We start from the raw sequence: 19,356 nt of genomic DNA, 5'->3' as shown, positions 1-19,356 counted from the left end.
TCTATTCTTTTAATCTACAATTTCACTCGTGAAACTGAATTCGGAAATAAGATACAGCCATTAATAAATCAGCAGGAATAAACTGAACAAAGGCAACTGTATACTAGATGGTGTTTATTTATTGATGGCATCTTTGCGAATACTAGATTTTAGGAATGAACTGGAGTCTACTTAGTTCTCAAGTGTGCCCATTTGGATTTTGTGACAACTGAATTTACACTTTATTGTCCTTCAGCCTACTTTCTTTATAAACTTACAAGGAGTTATGGTGCTTCAATAGTTAATACAAGCAAAAGTTACAGATTATAATGCAAGGGGTGAATTATTTAAGAAGGTTTGACTATTGGAAGAAATAATGAGTATCCTCTTCTGAACCGAATACTAGAATTATTGGCTGTAAGGAGAGAGTAGCCATGTAATTAATGGAGCTTTCATAGATGAGGTTTAAAAGGGCTCTTGCTTTAGTTTGGTTTGTAATGCAAATGTGCTAGAAAGTGCTTTACTTTAAATCTCAGTTCAACTATGAACCCAGTGGGAGATCTTAGGCAAGTCATTAGCACTATTCCAGCTATGCACATAGGCTCCATCAGCACAATTGGGAAACGCTGAGTAGGCAGGATCCCTGATTGTATAATAAGCAGAGCTTACATGCATTCAGTTTGTATGAGTATAGGCTCTTTTGCACAGAAAGTGCATAGGAGGCAAGCTAGGGCCCCGAGTGGGTGCAGTCCTGCTCTCCTCCCTGCCCCAATGTGTGTAGAGAAGAATGACTGAACAGCTCTCCCCCCCCCCCCCAAATCTCCCTCTGCCATGTGGGCATTATAATACCAGCATACAGTGTTGTGGTATTGTAAGGACTTGTATTGTGTGTGATAATGAATATAACATGCTAGGAGCACTGAAGAGAAATGTTATATAAGCACCAAGTAATATTTTTCAAAGTATTGAATCCAGAAAACCTGTGAGTGGAACTCCACTCACTGAATGTTATAGAAGGGACAGGGAGAGTGAATTTTCCCAATTTCTACCACCACCTCTGAAAATCTGCTCCAGAGGGTTGTTATTATAATTATTATTATTATTGTTTATTAAATTATGCCACTCTTCATCCAAAGATGTTCACAACATAAAATTACGAGAAAGAACACAAAATACATAACAAGAAACAAAGAAGACCAATAACCTCCCTCCTACAAACACATTGGGACGCGGGTGGCGCTGTGGGTTAAAGCCTCAGCGCCTAGGACTTGCCGATCGAAAGGTCGGCGGTTCGAATCCCCGCGGCGGGGTGCGCTCCCGTCGTTCGGTCCCAGCGCCTGCCAACCTAGCAGTTCGAAAGCACCTTCGGGTGCAAGTAGATAAATAGGAACCGCTTACCAGCGGGAAGGTAAACGGCGTTCCGTGTGCTGCGCTGGCTTGCCAGATGCAGCTTGTCACGCTGGCCACGTGACCCGGAAGTGTCTTCGGACAGCGCTGGCCCCCAGCCTCTTAAGTGAGATGGGCGCACAACCCCAGAGTCTGTCAAGACTGGCCCGTACGGGCAGGGGTACCTTTACCTTTACCTTTACAAACACATTTCAAAGGCCATAGTTGTTTAATAAGCCCAAGGCCTGGTTACAGAGAAATGTTTTGGCATTGCAATTTAAAAGTATGTAATGAAGGCACCGGGCAGGCCTCCCTGGGAAGAGCATTCCACAAATGGAGAGCCACTACAGAAAAGGCCTGTTCATTTGTTGCCACCTTCTGGACCTCTGGGAGAGGTGACACACGAAGAAGGGCCTCTGATGACAATTGCAAGGTCTGGGTTGGTTCATATATGGAGAAGTGGTCCTTAATGGTTGGAGAACATGTGAAGTTGAGGATTGAACAGCATGAGAAATGAGACAGTACAGGCTGCAGAGGTCATAGGCAAAAACTGCCCCACTGTTCTGTGAATAGTAACCTCTAAATCCAAGCTCTTATGAATAGATAAGAACAACTAGGGGTTGTATCTGACTCTTTATTCAGAGTTGACCCATTGAAATTCATGAATGTAAGTTAGTACTGTCTAGGAATTTCAATGGGTCTACTCTGAGTAAGACTGACATTGGATACCATCCAAAGGTTCTAGCTGGTGACTTCACATTCATTTAGTTATTTAAGAAATATGTCCTCTTTTTCAGTAATCCTACTCCAGAATATTCTGTTAGCTGCCTTTTAACAACTTAACAACAAGAAAACCCTATATCAAACAACAAAAAAGCAGAAACAATAGGCACACCACTGGAACAGAATAAAACCCAATTTGACCAATATGGTAAAGGGCCCAGGAAATTTTAAAAAGCCTTTGTGTGATGCCAAAAATACCTTTGAGCAGGTACTAAGTGGGCCTCTGGGCAGGGAAGCATTTCAAAGGTCCTATGCCATAATTGATAAAATATATTTCATTGGCTGCTACTCAGTTGGGAGCACCTGAAGAAGGCAGGTTTGTGCATGAGAAGCACTCCTTCAGGCACACCAGTCCAAAGCCACATGCAGCTTTAAAGGTAAACACCAGCACTTTGAATCTTGTTTGGAAAAGGCCTGGGAGTCAGTATGGTTGTTGAAGATATGAGACATATTCTAATTGATGAGTTTCATTTCATAGGCTCAAAACAATATTTTGATGAAGTTTTGAGAAGCCTTCAAAGGCAGCCCTACATAATACATAGTAGTAGCCTAGTCTGGCCGATGGATATTTGTGGACAGATTATCTCTGTTTTAGAGGGGTTGTAGCTGACACACCCGTCTCAGCTGATGGAGGGCACTTTGTACACAGATACATGCCAGTATTTGCTTTAGTGACCAAGATGGCTCTATCCCCTCTCTTGGTCTGTAAACAAGTGCAACTCTTGCCTAAAACAGGCCAAACATTAGTTCCCCGAGCATATGAATTTCTTTAGCAGCAGTATGGCAAAAGGTTCTCTGCGTTCAGCTTCTACTATCCCCATGCTCTGGTAATATGTTGCCGCTTTCCCTGCTACAGTGCTGCTTAAGACCCAGGAACACCCCTTTTAGCCACCAGAATAACGTTTTGAAGCATTATTGTGGTTTGACAGAGTCGGAAAAGGATATGTTGCAGTGTAGACTGGTGTGGTGGCTTATACTTTGATATTTCAAACACAGTAGCTAGACTTGGAGCTGGAAATGTGCAGGCCTGTCTCCAGCATTCTGCAGTTGTCTGGCAAGAGCATGTTGTTATGGCAGCTGTTGGAAAATGTTATGTCACAGTGCCCTCTTTCCCTCTGTTCAGGATTAGATATTGTGCTTTTTAAATGCACGTTGTGTAGCTAATAAAAGCTTGTCCTGCATCACAAGCACATTGAAAGGATTGCTAGACTGAACACTTGAGTAGTACAGATCCTGATGCTCAGATGTGATTTGTATGGCTTACACAAGGTTCTCAGTCTTCATTTTTCTTCCACCTGAACTTCAAAACTGCCCTACTCATTCTATTTTTTTTATTAAAAAACTATTCCCTTCCCAAGCAAGGGACCATGTTGGCTTTTAGATGGAATCATACTGATCTTCCAAGATTGGTTCCTAAAGACCCCATGCTTTAGCAATATGGGGCAGTAATTGTAACTAAGTATGGATGCAACCGAAGGCACCGAAGGCACAGTCTAATGTCTTCCTTTCTAGACCAGCGTTCTGCCTGAGCTTTAACACCACAAGGTTAGTTGGTTATCACTTGTTGATAGGAATGTAGGCTATTTCAAGCATTCTTTTATCTATTTTTAAGTCAGGCTGGAAATCCATATTTTGGAATTAGTGCAGACTAGAAATGCACAGATTGTAGGAGTCCTGCCTTATCTGCACGGATTGTAGGAGTCCTGCCTTATCTGCCAAACAAAATGTGCAATATGCAAGACATAACTTAGCTACTTTCATGTCTAAAGCTTTTGTTGGACTGGTGCTTTAAAAGCACCAACAAATAAACTCAAACTGAAATCTGATGCAGGTACTGAAGCCTGGCTTGAATGTGTCCTTGGACTCTTATAATACCTCTCAGTTGCCTGAATCAAGGATAGAGAAGGGGTGTGAATGTGTGTAGAAACCAGACTGCTATAGAAAGGTAAAATTTACACACAGTGCTTGGTTTACTTTTGCCTCTGGCCTTGCACATCACTGGGATGCGTCTCCTGGAAGGTCACACAGATGGGAATGTGGCCTTGGTCTGTGAAAGGTTTCCCACCCCTACTTTCAACCATAGATCCCCCCCCCCCCCGTAGCTATTTCAGAATGCAGTGTAATGATAGTGAAACAACTACTTTTGCTTAGCTAGTTTATAATTTAGAAGCATTAGGTGCATGGTAAATCTGTCTAATGACATCACAAATTGAAGGTGTAATATAATACGTTATAATAGCATGAAAGAACAAGAAACTCACTTCGGGAGATCTGTTAACCATAGCGGCATAAAGAATATATCAGAAACAGACAAACTCATCCGTGCCTCTGTTGCTTAGTCACAAGGGGTATCTGCAGGGATTGGCTCTGTGATGGTCACCTTATTCTTAAGCATGGGTAGGCAAACTAAGGCCCGGGGGCTGGATCCGGCCCAATCACCTTCTAAATCCGGCCCATGAACGGTCCGGGAATCAGCATGTTTTTACATGAGTAGAATATGCCCTTTTATTTCAAATGCATCTCTGGGTTATTTGTGGGGTCTGCCTGGTGTTTTTACGTGAGCAGAATGTGTGCTTTTATTTAAAATGCATCTCTGGGTTATTTGTGGGGCATAGGAATTCGTTCTTTTTTTCTCTCCCCCCAAAATATAGTCTGGCCCCCCCAAAGTCTGAGGGACAGTGGACTAGCCCCCTGCTGAAAAAGTTTGCTGACCCCCGTTTTTAAGGCTGGGGGATTCAGGACTCTGGTGGTGCATTTTGATCCTAACTCACCAATACCTTCTTCTGACCAGCAATCTCGGTAGTGCAGTGGGCAAGGAAGTAAGGATCCTGGTTTGAATTCCATTGCACCTGAACTAGGTGTGGGTTTTAGTTTCTCTCAGTTTCTAATTCTTCTAATCTTAAATTCTGTTCTCCATATTGCAAATTTGTTTTTATAAGCTGTCCTGAAAATTTAGCAGCATGTTAGTGCAAATTTCTCCTTTTTTCCAATGTATTTCCCACTAATACATTACATTGTTGTATGTCAAGAACGCGCTGCTTCCATACATTGATTAGACTCCATTTCCCATCAGCCCTAGACAGCAGATTAGGGATGATGGTAATTGTAGTCCAGGAACATCTGGAGGGCCACAGGTTCCCCATTGTATTGCCTGCTATTTCCATTGATGAAGCTGCATTTCAGCTCATTACAGTGGTGACTCGCAAGACGAAAATAATCCGTTCCGCGAGTCTCTTCGTCTAGCGGTTTTTTCATCTTGCGAAGCAACCCTATTAGCGGCTTAGCGGATTAGCGCTATTAGCGGTTTAGCGGCTATTAAAGGCTTAGCGGCTTAGGGGCTAAAAGGCTATTAAAGGCTTAGGGGCTTAGAAAAAGGGGGGGAGCGGAAAAAAATCGCAAGACTCGCAAGACGTTTTCGTCTTGCGAAGCAAGCCCATAGGGAAAATCGTCTTGCGAAGCAACTCAAAAACGGAAAACCCTTTCGTCTAGCAGGTTTTTCGTCTTGCGAGGCATTCGTCTTGCGGGGCACCACTGTATAAGTGTTTTTGCACACATTGCTCAGTTAGAGAACTGCATGGCAAGATTTAAAGTTGTACAAATTTCAAAGGACGGTTGTGATTTGTCTTGCAGCCCTAATCTGAACATACCTTTTGATCCTATACATTTTTCACAGCATCAGGCTACATTATGCTGGTGGGTCACTGGCAAGAGTCTGAAATGGGTGTCAGTATCTGTCAGTAACAGTTATAAACCATATAAGCTGCCCAGAGTGGCTGGAGCAACCCAGTGAGGTGGGTAGGCTGCAAATAATAAATTATTATTATTATATTTGTTTTGTTCAAGGAGCTGGTGGCAGTGGGGGGCAAGATCAGAGATTCATATCCAAACACCTTTAGATAAAAAAAAAATCTCTTGCTTTTTATCCAGCACTCACAAAAACCTGAAACTAAGCCTTCAAAAATGTTGAGCTTCAAGACGGTGCAATTGAGTATGGAATGTTACGTAGGAGGTTTTGCTAACCTAGTGCCCCCCAGTAGCCCATGATGTCTGGAGTTGATGGAAATGGAAGTCAAAAACATCTGGAGGGACCAGGTTGATGAAGGCTGTTATTGCATCAGGTCCCTGATATCTTTGGTGCTCCAGTTTTGACTTGAGTGTAAGTTTTTCAGTGCTGACGCTCACCAGGGCTCCATCTACTGTTCTCTGCAATAAACTGCATGAACACTCACTGAAGTTTCCTTTTCTTACACTGTGCCAATTTTGCTTCTTTCTACCACCTCCTGACGATCCCAGATTGCCGATGCAAGGTGTGAAATTGCATGGCTGTTTTGGGCTAACATGTTTGCATGTATTTATTGCTTGAGAGATTTATATCTGAAGCATAAAAGTTACAAAACATTCACAAGTACGTCAGCATTATTTTTCAGAAAAATGTTAAGGGTGGAACATGTTTGCATTTTAAGTAATATCCATGGTGTAATGGGGATGTTTCAGGTAGTGGGGACGGACACACACACACACACACACACACGCCAAAAAACAACACAATTCTCCTGGTATTGTGAAAGGAACTAATCTCCCAATTTCAGCAAACCGTGACTGGTCCTGGCACTGCTGACAGCAGCATGTCTTTATTTAGCAGTGTATGCTGGACATGTTATCCTGGATACTACAGATGTTTGCCTCCCACTCCCTTGTAGAAGCAAGGCTGCATCAAGAAGGACAATAAGGGGGTAGAGAGACCTGTGTCCTCCTAGGCATTGCCCTTGCTGGATCAACACTACTGGCTTGCCTGCTTTCACGTTGAATTCTAGAACGTTCAGTCTGGGAACAGCCAACTGTTGGATAGCTTCTGTTAATGTAGCCACCAGTGGACATGAAGTAAGGCTGATTATGCTAATAATGGAGCCAACAGTTATGTACAAATGGGAAAGACTCTGCTCTATCAGTTCATTTCGCTGTCTCTCCTCCGGGGGTCCCAGCAAATTTATCTATTTAAAATCTAAATTGTTTAACTGATGTTTCGGTACATGGTTCATTGGTGGCCCTAGTGCTAACACTGCAACAATACAATTATTTCTGACTGAGTGGACATACGTAGGATTGCACTGTTTATCCCTCCTTTTATCAATACCTCAGTGATTAGGATGGCAAAGTTTTCTTTTGCTCTAAAGTAGAAACAGTCAACAATGAGACCATTTTAAAGGTCTATTTCAAGTTTGTTATTCTGCTTCATTAACTCTGAATATTTATTCACTTACAAACTGTATCAATTTCTTCGTATTTGAAAATAATAAACAATCCTGCTAGAATGAGTTACATCATATTCTTATTTGTCTGTGGGGAAGGAAATTGAAAATATCCTATCAAATTAAACCATAATCAAATGTTTTTGTTTGGTTCTTAGTACGTTTATTTTAATGCAGGTGAAAACCTAGAGATTTAACTTCCATAGCTCAAATATGTTTGAAAGAAATTGTACTGATTAAAATGCTTCATTTACCATATTATAAGTGACATCTGACTCCACCATACTGAAACCTTCAAAATTGCCATTTACATTATCATCCCAGTCTTCTTTCTCTATCCAGCTTCCTGAACCCAGATTTAAGGAAAGCAACTGAAAAGTATTAGAAGTTTTTTCAGCTTCAGAAGCTGAACAGTCTATGTCACTCCCTGTAGTTCTGCTTTCATGGGAGGTTAGTGGTGATGGTCTGCCAGTCAGCAATTCCTTTTTCATTTGCTCTTCTCTTGTCTGAAAAGAGATGCCTCTTTAAATGGGGTAGGGATACAACATTTGTAGAGACATGCATACGCATAGGCTAGCACCACAAACAAATTCTTAATGTGAATATAATTAACATGTGGAGGGGGGAGATGGGTATTGCAAAGGTAGGCCCCGCCCTTACCTCAATGTGCTAATCGTTGCTTTTAGCACAGAGCTTGCAGGCATACAATTTATAGAAACAGAGATATGAAAGCTGGGAAGTAAATGGCTCTTAGGTTATGGGCGCCACAATGGAGTGTCTACTAGGCACACTTCTTTATAACAAGAATACAAAGCGGAAAATGAATGAACTGCAGCTAAAATATTATGTTCATTTTTCACATGGTCTAGTCCTCATCTGAAGACTGCAAAAACAAAACCATACTTCCCGTGCCCACTCCCCTAATAGTCTTATGAGGGTCCCTTTTCCAGTCATCAGAGTGGCTGGAAGTGGGGAGGCAGAAAAGGGTCCTCCTTTTCTTACAGCAGTGGCAATTTTAATCTGAAATCTTAGGCTCAGTACTGCGCCTAGAGCTCAGAAACTGCTCGCTTAAATGAAATTCCTTGTCACAAAATGCGCCTAGAACAATGGGAGTTTCAAACGCTGTTTATAGGTGCATAGGCCCTGTATATATAATCCAGGACCCTTTATTGTGAAGGGTGCATGGGGACAGCCTCTGTGCATAGAACTTGTATGCATGCATGCTCAGCATGAAAAAAACACTTTGAATATGTGAAGGTCATGGTCAACCACAGCAGTATTGATTTTCCCAACCCCATGCTTGAGTTTTACCCACGTTAAGACTACCTGAGTAAGACTGTCGTTAGAAGCTGTTGACCTTCCTGTCAGAGTTACAGCTCTATCAGTGCAGTTGCACCTTGGTTTTCGAACAGAATGTGTGCAGGAGCGTCCTGCAACCAATCGGAAGCTGCAGAAGTCGCCCTGCTTGTTTGGCTTCTGAGGCAAAGTTCGCAAACCAGAACACCTACTTCCAGGTTTGTGACGTTCGAGTTCCAAGTTGTTTGTAAATTAAGCTGTTCGAAAAACAAGGTACGACTGTACATTGCATGCTGAAGCAGGAACAACAAAAAGCCTTGTGGCACCTTAATGACCTAACACGTATTGTGACACTACAGTTTGGGACTAGAGTCTATTTCACTGGATGCATGTTGAATTTAATCAGATCATAGGATGGAGGGAAGGCAGGAAGGGGGAAAATTTCAAATTTGTTTTAGCCTCTGTCAGTTAACTTGTTTAGAAACACCTCTTCCAGTAAGAGCCAAGTTCAGTAGTAACATGGGGAACAGAAGCTTTCTTAATTCAAAGATACGTTGTGATGTTACATACATTATTGATCGTTAGGTATTCGGATACTAGAATGATGTAGTCAGATTAGTGGATTCTTCTCTTTTCAACACATGGCTTGTTTTCAGAGTCCTCTATTGTTTAAATTATGTGCTTCCTTTTGATTTCGAGCTTTTCCAGTTTGGCTGGTGGTTTCTTTGGTGGATTTCCTGTATCTATCAACTGTAGAAATAGTAAAATTTTATGTATGTCCGTGAAGGAAGTCTGTTTTTCAAAGGGGAATTACCTTATTCTACTCTGTGCATGCATGTGAATAAATTAAATCACAGTATTTGAAATAATGTTGAAAAGAACCAAACAAATAGAAAGAGAAATAATGAAAATATATTTTAACACATTACAATATACTTCAGAGTAAACATGCATAGTTACTTAGTTGTGTTTAGGTTACTTTTGTACATACAGTTCTCAGAGTCTTGTTAATGTTATCTGCAATGTTAGGATTTAACTTGTTTGCTACTATTTTTGAATCTTATATTCCATCTCCTGCATTTTTTCCAGTTCATGTCAACTTTATACAGAGTGTTTCTTTTGTCAATGAAAGCCAATTTGGATTAAAATGCCAAACAGAAAAAGCATACCCTAATACCTCAGGTGCCATGTCTCCTCACATGAACCAACTGGACCCTGCATTCTTCATCTTAGGTCCCTCACTGTGTGCCCCCTTCAAGGGAGGTGCAGAGGGTGGCAACATGAGAACAAGCCTTCTCAGTGGTGGCTCCCCGGTTGTGGAATGCTCTCTTCAGAGAGGCACACCTGGTGCCTTCACTATCTGTTTTTAGGTGCCGAGTAAAAACATTTTTATTCACTCAGGTTTCTGGAATTTAGTTCTCTGCATATTTTAGTGGCATGGGGTTGAGTTGGATTTGTATATTTGTTGTATTTTAGGTTGCTTTAATTCTTGTTTTATACTTATTTTCTCATCTTGTGTCTTTTGCAAGTCACTTTGAGTTCATTTTTTGAAAAGAAAAAACTGACTAATCATTACAAGAAGCCCGACAAGGTTTGAGGGTGTTTTGGGAAGGAGTTTTAGATATAAGGGGCAGCGAAGAAGAAAGGGATTAGGAGACCTTCAGAAATAAATTGATTGAAATAAATATAATAAATGTATTTATTTATGTAGAGATTTTTTATACCAACCTTCACCAGAGATAGTCACAGGGATGTTTACTAGAATAGAATAGAATAGAATAGAATAGAATAGAATAGAATAGAATAGAATAGAATTTCTCATACATTACATAAACAGCTTAATTAAATAAATTCTCAATTCCACAAGAAAGAGCCATTGCAGGAGTAACCCATAGTTCACTGCAGAAAATATCAACTCAGACTGGAAAGTGTATTTCTGTTAGTTTTGACATTTACTTACTGTGGCATCATCTGCTGCTCTGTTATTAGAGTTTGCACTTGAGGTCTTGATTATTCCTTGCATCCGAAGCTCCTCCAGTATGTCTGATGATGTCTGTCTTTCTCTTTCTGTTAAGCTCACTGGTTTCTTGGAAAGTCCACCTCTATGTATGTCTTCACAAACATAAATGTTAAATCATTATTTTTTTGTTATAACGGCAGTTTTTTAAATTAGGTTTTTTATTTTTAGACGCATAATAAAAAGCAACACAAGGGCATTTCTTTAAACGTCGTTGTTAAGTTTCAGTCCTCTGAATTAATTCATATTTTTGTTTTATAAGGTCCATAATATGAAGAACAGGGGAGTCAAGTTGGGGGAGGGGAGAATTGTGCACTATAACCTAAATCTGCTAAAGCAAAATACTGAACACAGTATCTTCTCTGGAAATTGTTCATAGGTGAGTGTTCGTATAATGTGTTTACAATTTCCATTGATTCGCATGGGAAAATTCCAAATGCGTTCCCAACCATGGAATGTTGACCCTCAAAAGCCAAAATACCCCTGGGAAAATCCAGAAAAAAATGCTCTCTGATTTGTCTAATCATTCCCCTCCTCCATTCCTGTCCTCACCACCAACTAGCGAAAGGCAAGCGAGAAAGTAAAAAATGCTCTGTTCAGATAGCTGAATCTATGGTATGTATGGTGAGTTTTGAGTACTAATTCCTCATTTCAGATAAGTGATTTTTCGCATAGTGAAGTGGGAACTGCATGTATCTAGAAACTTTAGAGCAACTGTTATAACAGTAAAAAGTCAGCATCATTCACACCATCTTCAACCAGCCAAAAATATTTAGCCTGCACATGGTATTCAATTTCTGTGGACTCATATTCTATCTATAGATCCTCTTAAACTATTTATAGTTTATCTTGGCTTCCTTTGAAATGGTCTTCTATTAAATTTAAGCAAGAGGAAAATCTGCCATACTTTGAATCAGCCTCCATTTTCCTGCTTCTAGTACCCCCTGTAATATCTGAACACAAGAAGAGCTCTCTCTGCTAAGTCAGATCAGCAGACCTAGTCTAGCATCCTGTTCTCACATTGGTCAATCAGATGCCTATTAGGTTCTGCAGACAAGACATGATTATGAACATAATTGTTATCCTAAGTTACTGTCCTGGGTTCCATTCCAATCAGCATGATGTCATGCCATAGACCTTGGTTCAAATGGGAATGCGTTCTGCCTGCTGCATATTTCAACTAGTGCCCACATCACTGTTCCTTGTCTGATTTCTTTTCAGTTCCCCCATTGTTCCTGTTCATTCTAGTGCACATCTTTCTGAATTTTTCAGTTTATACACAAACAGTTCATCTCAGCAGTACTGACAGCTAGGCACTCCCAATTGTTTCCAGTGGTCATTTCAGTAAGCATGCTGGAATAGGAACACATGCTTTCATGCAAAAGGTCCCAAGTTCAAACCATGGTTTCTCCAAGTAAGGCTGGGAAAGACTCCACACTAAAACCCTGGGGAGCTCAGGACTGGCCCTACCATTGGGCAGAATGAGGAAAGCACTTCAGAAGGCTGTTGGGTAGTAGCAGCAGTCCTTTACAGTTCTTCCCAAGTCCCTCAGCCATTCCCCTCTGTTGCCACATGGCCTTTCCTGGGGCCTCTGGTGTGGTGAAAGACACTATCACGTTGGTTTCTATACATAAAAATGGGAAAGGGGCACCATCTTGTCCTTTGTCTCAGACAGCACAGTTTCTTGTTCTAACCCTGGGGAGAGCCACAGCCAATCAGTGTTGACAGTACTAAGCTAGATAGAGTCTAGACCAATGGTCTGAATTGGTAGAAGGCAGCTTCCAATGTTCCTATTCATATCCATGAGCAGCTCCTTGCTACTGTGGGCTGTACAGTAGTACCAAGTTTTGCAACCGGGATCCGTTCCGGAGCCCCGGTCGCTGGCTGAAAAGGACACTAGACAAAGCACCGCATCTGCACACGGAGCGGTTTCCGCTTCTGTGCATGCGCAAAGCATGATTTAGCGCTTCTGCACATGCACGAGCAGCGCACCCAGAAGTAACCCGTTCCGGTACTTCCGGGTTTGCTGCGGACGTTCAATGAAACGGGCGCTCGACAAGGCGGACGCTAGACAAGGTACCACTGTATATGCATGAAGAGTGCAAGCAAGAAGAAGTAAACCAGAAAGAAAATAAACAGATGAAACATCTAGGCAAGAAGTGGCCTTTTAAAAAAATCAGTGGACAGAGTGCAAATGTGCACTGAACATAAAGGTAAAGGGACTCCTGACTGTTGAGTCCAGTCGCGGATGATTCTGGGGTTGCGGCACTAATCTTGCTTTACTGGCCAAGGGAGCCGGCTAACAGCTTCCGGGTCATGTGGCCAGCATGACTAAGCTGCTTCTGGCGAACCAGAGCAGCGTACAGAAACACTGTTTACCTTACCGCCGGAGCGGTACCTATTTATCTACTTGCACTTTTTGGTGTGCTTTTGAACTGCCAGGTTGACAAGAGTAGGGACCAAGTAATGGGAGCTCACCCCATTGCGGGGATTTGAACCGCCAACCTTCTGATCGGCAAGCCCTAGGCTCTCTGGCTTTTAGCCATTCTCTACCTGCTACCGAACATAAAACACTGCTTTATGTTACTTAGATGCTAGTAATTCACACCTGTATTTTGTTCATTAGCTGGTGGTAGCTTTCCTGTACCGCTGTCTGGCAGCCTTCCTTCACTGGAATAATCTTCAGCAACTGACCCACCTTGGGAGACAGTGTTAACTGTTCCAGTAAGTGGATCATTTTCAGCCTGGGGAAAAATTGATATTAGCATTTATCTTCACAAAATTTATACAGTATAAAACAAATGCCAGTTGTTGAGTTTACTGGTGTTCTTTGCACAATTGTTTAAGTTTATTCTGTTCTCCTGAAGCTTGCCTTGGAGGGAGGGAAGGGCTGAGGAAGATTAGCGCCCCCTGCCCTGGTATGACAGTGGTGATAGTTGTAAAAGTAATCAAGGTTGTTGTAAACTTGGCTGCTTCACTGCAGCCCCATTCACTAATCCTGGCCTGCTTTGCATCTTGTCACCCTTGGTTTGCTTGCACTGCAAATGTGCATTTCACTGGATAGCAGAGCATTGTCTCTGACCATATATTGCAGCTAAATTATATGTGCTGATGCAGCAGTAGATTCTTCCAAGCCACACAGGCAAACCCAGCTCCTATTGACATAGGTTTTGCTCGTTAGTCTTGCCATTGCTGCACTGCTATCTAATATATATATATATATATATTTGCTTTCGTAGATTTTCACGGGTACAGGAATGCAGGTTTTGGTGTCCTCGGGTATCTTCCCGTGTAAAAGTTGGGGTGTCTAGGCGACGTTTCGACGAGGTCTCACTCGTCATCTTCAGGCTGGTGCTTTCGGCTTCTTGTTACTGGAACAGAGCAGGATCTCAGTGTTTGAGTTCCTATAAATACTGTTGAGGAGGTTCTGGGCAGAGAGGAAGTTCCCAGGCTAGTGTGCCTTTTCTTCTTTTGTTCCTTAATTGCTTGAGGGATATCTTGAGTGATTTCTTGAGTGATATCCTGAGTACCACTTAGGTGGGTCATTAGGTGTGGATTAGTTGCTAAAGCCTTTGTGTCTTGACCTCTTGAACTTTGTGAAGAGTTTTTCTGAGAAGATGGGTGTACTACATTTAGTTGTGCTCTGGCTTGGCTTCGTGTATAGGGGCGAGCTGTGGTTTTGTGGCCTGTGCCAGCCAGATCTGTGTAGGGATTGCAGGGGGGTGCAGCATCCGGAGGTGCCACCATGGTTTGGCTACTGGATGGTGTCTGTAATTTATCTGTGGAGAGGGTCTGGGTTTGGGTCTGGTGTGGTTGATTGGTGATGGCGTTCTGTGTGCCTCTGGATCTGGTGTCAGTTTTTGTGGGGAGGGCTAATTTCCAGATGTCTGGCAAGCGGGATGTGTCGTCACGCTTGTTCATGTTGTGAGGGTGTTTCTCTATCTCGATGGCTTCCATGATTATTCTCTTGTGGTGATGTTCCATGTTAGAGAGCAATTTGGAATCTGCAAAATTAATTTCGTGTCCTGTTTCTTTCATGTGTTGGAAGAGAGAGGAAGTTTTTTCTTCTTTTTTGACGGCATTCTTGTGTTCTGCGATACGTGCATTTATTCGTCTGTTTGTTTGTCCAATGTACGTGGCTGGGCAGACTTTGCAGGGTATTTCATAGACCCCTTGGTTTTCCAACTGGATTTTATCCTTGGGGTTTCTGAGGATATTGGCTATTTTTTGGTTGGCGCAAAAGGCTGTTTTAATATTGTGTTTATGGAGGATTTTGCTAATTTTATCTGTAGTGCCCTTGATATAAGGAAGGAGGGCCATGCCATTGTTTTCTTCTGTGTCTTGGTTTTTGGGGGGGTGTTTCTTTTTGGATTAGCTTCGTAACCCTGTTTTGCTGGTATCCATTGGCAATTAACACATTTGAGAGATTCTGTAACTCAGTTGTCAAGTGGTCTTTGTCAGCCAGGCGTTTGGTTCTGGAGATGAGAGTCTTGGCTACGGAGTTTATTTGTGCAGGGTGGTGGTGTGATTGTGCATGTAAGTAGCGGTTGGTGTGTGTTTTTTTCCGGTAGATAGTGTGTCCTAGGGAGCCATCAGGTTTTTTGTAGATTAGGACGTCAAGAAAGGGAAGTTGGTTGTTGGCTTCTATTTCCATAGTGAATTGTATTTTGGGGTGTAGGCTGTTGAGATGTGTGAGGAAGCTGTCCAGTTTTTCCTTCCCGTGTGGCCAAATTACAAAGGTGTCGTCAACATATCTGAGCCAAAGTTTGGGTTTGTGTTCTGACTTGTCTAAAGCATTGGTTTCAAAGTGTTCCATGTACAGGTTTGCGATGACCGGTGAGAGCCAACTTCCCTTTCTTGACGTCCTAATCTACAAAAAACCTGATGGCTCCCTAGGACACACTATCTACCGGAAAAAAACACACACCAACCGCTACTTACATGCACAATCACACCACCACCCTGCACAAATAAACTCCGTAGCCAAGACTCTCATCTCCAGAACCAAACGCCTGGCTGACAAAGACCACTTGACAACTGAGTTACAGAATCTCTCAAATGTGTTAATTGCCAATGGATACCAGCAAAACAGGGTTACGAAGCTAATCCAAAAAGAAACACCCCCCAAAAACCAAGACACAGAAGAAAACAATGGCATGGCCCTCCTTCCTTATATCAAGGGCACTACAGATAAAATTAGCAAAATCCTCCATAAACACAATATTAAAACAGCCTTTTGCGCCAACCAAAAAATAGCCAATATCCTCAGAAACCCCAAGGATAAAATCCAGTTGGAAAACCAAGGGGTCTATGAAATACCCTGCAAAGTCTGCCCAGCCACGTACATTGGACAAACAAACAGACGAATAAATGCACGTATCGCAGAACACAAGAATGCCGTCAAAAAAGAAGAAAAAACTTCCTCTCTCTTCCAACACATGAAAGAAACAGGACACGAAATTAATTTTGCAGATTCCAAATTGCTCTCTAACATGGAACATCACCACAAGAGAATAATCATGGAAGCCATCGAGATAGAGAAACACCCTCACAACATGAACAAGCGTGACGACACATCCCGCTTGCCAGACATCTGGAAATTAGCCCTCCCCACAAAAACTGACACCAGATCCAGAGGCACACAGAACGCCATCACCAATCAACCACACCAGACCCAAACCCAGACCCTCTCCACAGATAAATTACAGACACCATCCAGTAGCCAAACCATGGTGGCACCTCCGGATGCTGCACCCCCCTGCAATCCCTACACAGATCTGGCTGGCACAGGCCACAAAACCACAGCTCGCCCCTATACACGAAGCCAAGCCAGAGCACAACTAAATGTAGTACACCCATCTTCTCAGAAAAACTCTTCACAAAGTTCAAGAGGTCAAGACACAAAGGCTTTAGCAACTAATCCACACCTAATGACCCACCTAAGTGGTACTCAGGATATCACTCAAGAAATCACTCAAGATATCCCTCAAGCAATTAAGGAACAAAAGAAGAAAAGGCACACTAGCCTGGGAACTTCCTCTCTGCCCAGAACCTCCTCAACAGTATTTATAGGAACTCAAACACTGAGATCCTGCTCTGTTCCAGTAACAAGAAGCCGAAAGCACCAGCCTGAAGATGACGAGTGAGACCTCGTCGAAACGTCGCCTAGACACCCCAACTTTTACACGGGAAGATACCCGAGGACACCAAAACCTGCATATATATATATATATATATATATTGCAGAGAACTGCACAAATCTGTACAGTGATTACATGCAACGCTGCATAACAGTCCATTCCTCTGTTCCCACACTCCCCTCACAGTAGGAAAAATAAGAAAAGACCAAGTTGGGGGGGGAGATGCAGGAAAATACTGGAAATAAAGGAAGATAGAAAAATGGATCATCATGCCTAACACATGATAGCAACCATGATCATGGTACAGGGTTCATTTCTCCAAAATCAGTTTTTGTTACATTAACTAGGAACGTTTATCCCTTTTACATCCTGCATTTGTTCTTCCCATAGCATCTTTTTGGTCACTGGGGGAAACTGGATCCTAGAATAGACAGGCCTTTGGTCTGTTCCAGTGGAGCACTTCTCATGTTCTTACGTTAAACATAACTTCCTGTAGCACCTGCATTGTCTTCTATACATTTTCAGCACAGGTGATTCAAATCAGCTGTGTTGGGTAAATCCATTTTAATTCAGTGTTGATCAATGCTGTAATTGTAGCAGTCTGGGCTTCAGCCTGCGCCGTGAGAGAGAATAGAGGCAAACCAATCTCTCTTCTACTGCTGATGCAGACTGAAGGCAGGGCCTGGACTTGTTCATGAGGGTAGATGTGGTCCTTGAGATTTTGCTGCCTCCTACAGGAGTCTATTTGCTTCCATTGTGCTACACTGTATGTGTAAATAAGACAGACATGATAGAGATACCACCATTCTCTAGTGATCTCCCATCTAAAGGAAGCAAAGCATGGCAACACTGATCTTGGAAAGTAACCATTTGTGGAAGTAGAGAAATCTAAGCAACATATTACCTGCTTTTTGACTTCTCTGCTCTGATGTGGATTATTGGATGATGGTTCCTTGACAGTTGCCCTGCTGGAAGTGCTGCAACCCATGTTGTGACAAGCTCTTCTTTGGAAGCAGAACAGGGAGCTCAGCCTCCTGTTTTTCACAGAAACCATCACTATGGACTTAAGCTGTTGCCAAGGCCTGTTGCTACAATAAATCACGCCCAGCAAAGTGCTTTTGTCTAGCGTTTAGCACACTGTAGCACTCTGCATCTTAGCCTGGGTGACCCTGCCTAAGCATGGACAATTGCCCCAGGTCAGATGTGAACAGCAGAATGTCAGCAAGAAATATTGGTAGATTCTTCCCAGTTATGGAGGGAAGGAACATTTTTACGCTGACCTTTTTCCTGCATCTGCTTGCATCCTGTTCCTTTGCTGTAGCTGCAAAATAATGGTAACAACAACATTTTTAAGAACGATGGAAAGTTCATCAAGAGAATGCAACTGTTTGGGTTTCCATTGGTATAAAACATCAGAGACAGAAACCCTAAATATATAAGGGGATTAGACAACAACAACTGCTAGGGAAGCTTTTTAAAATGCATGTGTGTAAACCAGTTCTTACAATGAGTTTCACACAGCACCCTCCTTTGCTAATTGTTCTCCATACATTAAAAAAGAAAAAAAGAAAACCCTCAATTTCTTGCTCCAGTCATGCAAAACATGAAAATACAGAAAAGGAAAGGAAAATCATATAAAAGAGGCAGCCAAGACATTAGTTTTCTTGAAGTGTAATGCTTTTACAAGCTAGCTGTTTGTTGACTTGAAGTGGCTAGCAGTTATCCCCTAAGTATGATCAGTTAGCTGCTGTTTGGCCTGAGACTATTATTTCCCCGAATTTTCCTGTAGGGTGTCCATGTGAAAATGAGGATGGTTTTAGGGTAGCTAAACCGATTTGCCTGCTCTGGGTGCTGCACTGCAGGGGGAGTCACAACAATATGTGGGAGGCCACTGATTTCTCATCCCTGTGGCTGAACACAGCAGTGCTTTGTATGGGAGAGTGTGCAGATCTCCTCCTGGCTGCAAGCACATGTCTTCATCTGAAATCTAAAAGATACCATGTTCCTGTAAGTCCTGTTGCTATGGAAAATAGCAGAATTTTATTGAGAGCTCTCTGCCTAACCTTAAGCCAGCCCAGAAATGCAGAACTACCAAAAGAAGAATGTTACCCAAGCTGATCTCAGAATAGCAGAATGCTGGGAAAATAAAACACGAGGGCTAAATTCATACCAGTAGACTATTCTCCACCACCCCACACATAATTATTTCTAGGAAGAAAGGATTTATTGCATGTATTAAGGGGTTCTGGTATTGTGGGGAATAGTAATAGTTATTTTGCAGTAGCAAAATACTAGGAGGGAGTGTTGCTCATGGATAATCAGTGGCATGAACATCCTATCTGTCTGTGGTACTGAGATATGAGTGCAGACTTTTTTTTTTGCTAGGCATTTTCTGATTATTTTAATGTCTGCATACATAATAAAAGCCAGCAGAGGGCAACAGTATCTCATTGGAAAAAAATAGCAAGAATTGCACTGCAATTATGTTAACAATTGCACTACTGTA

The 19,356-nt window shown here is 42.2% G+C and overlaps 1 protein-coding gene across 1 annotated transcript in view; it reads right to left on the bottom strand.

Annotated features, from left to right (window-relative positions):
* RBM24 (RNA binding motif protein 24) overlaps positions 1-17,919 on the bottom strand; it is a 44,684-nt gene extending 26,765 nt beyond the window's left edge. The window contains exons 1-3 of the mRNA XM_077933268.1: positions 17,755-17,919; positions 13,319-13,454; positions 10,654-10,805 (exon numbers count right to left, since the gene is read on the bottom strand). Of these exons, the coding sequence (XP_077789394.1) occupies positions 10,654-10,805; positions 13,319-13,454; positions 17,755-17,904 (438 nt within the window). The 5' untranslated portion in view covers positions 17,905-17,919. The remainder of the gene's footprint in view (positions 1-10,653; positions 10,806-13,318; positions 13,455-17,754) is intronic.
* Positions 17,920-19,356: the final 1,437 nt, after the last annotated feature.

The sequence above is a fragment of the Podarcis muralis genome, chromosome 8 (genome assembly GCF_964188315.1).
Source record: "Podarcis muralis chromosome 8, rPodMur119.hap1.1, whole genome shotgun sequence".
NCBI lineage: Eukaryota > Metazoa > Chordata > Lepidosauria > Squamata > Lacertidae > Podarcis > Podarcis muralis.
Note: the sequence above shows the minus strand (reverse complement) of the source record. Positions and strands in the feature narration are given on the sequence as shown.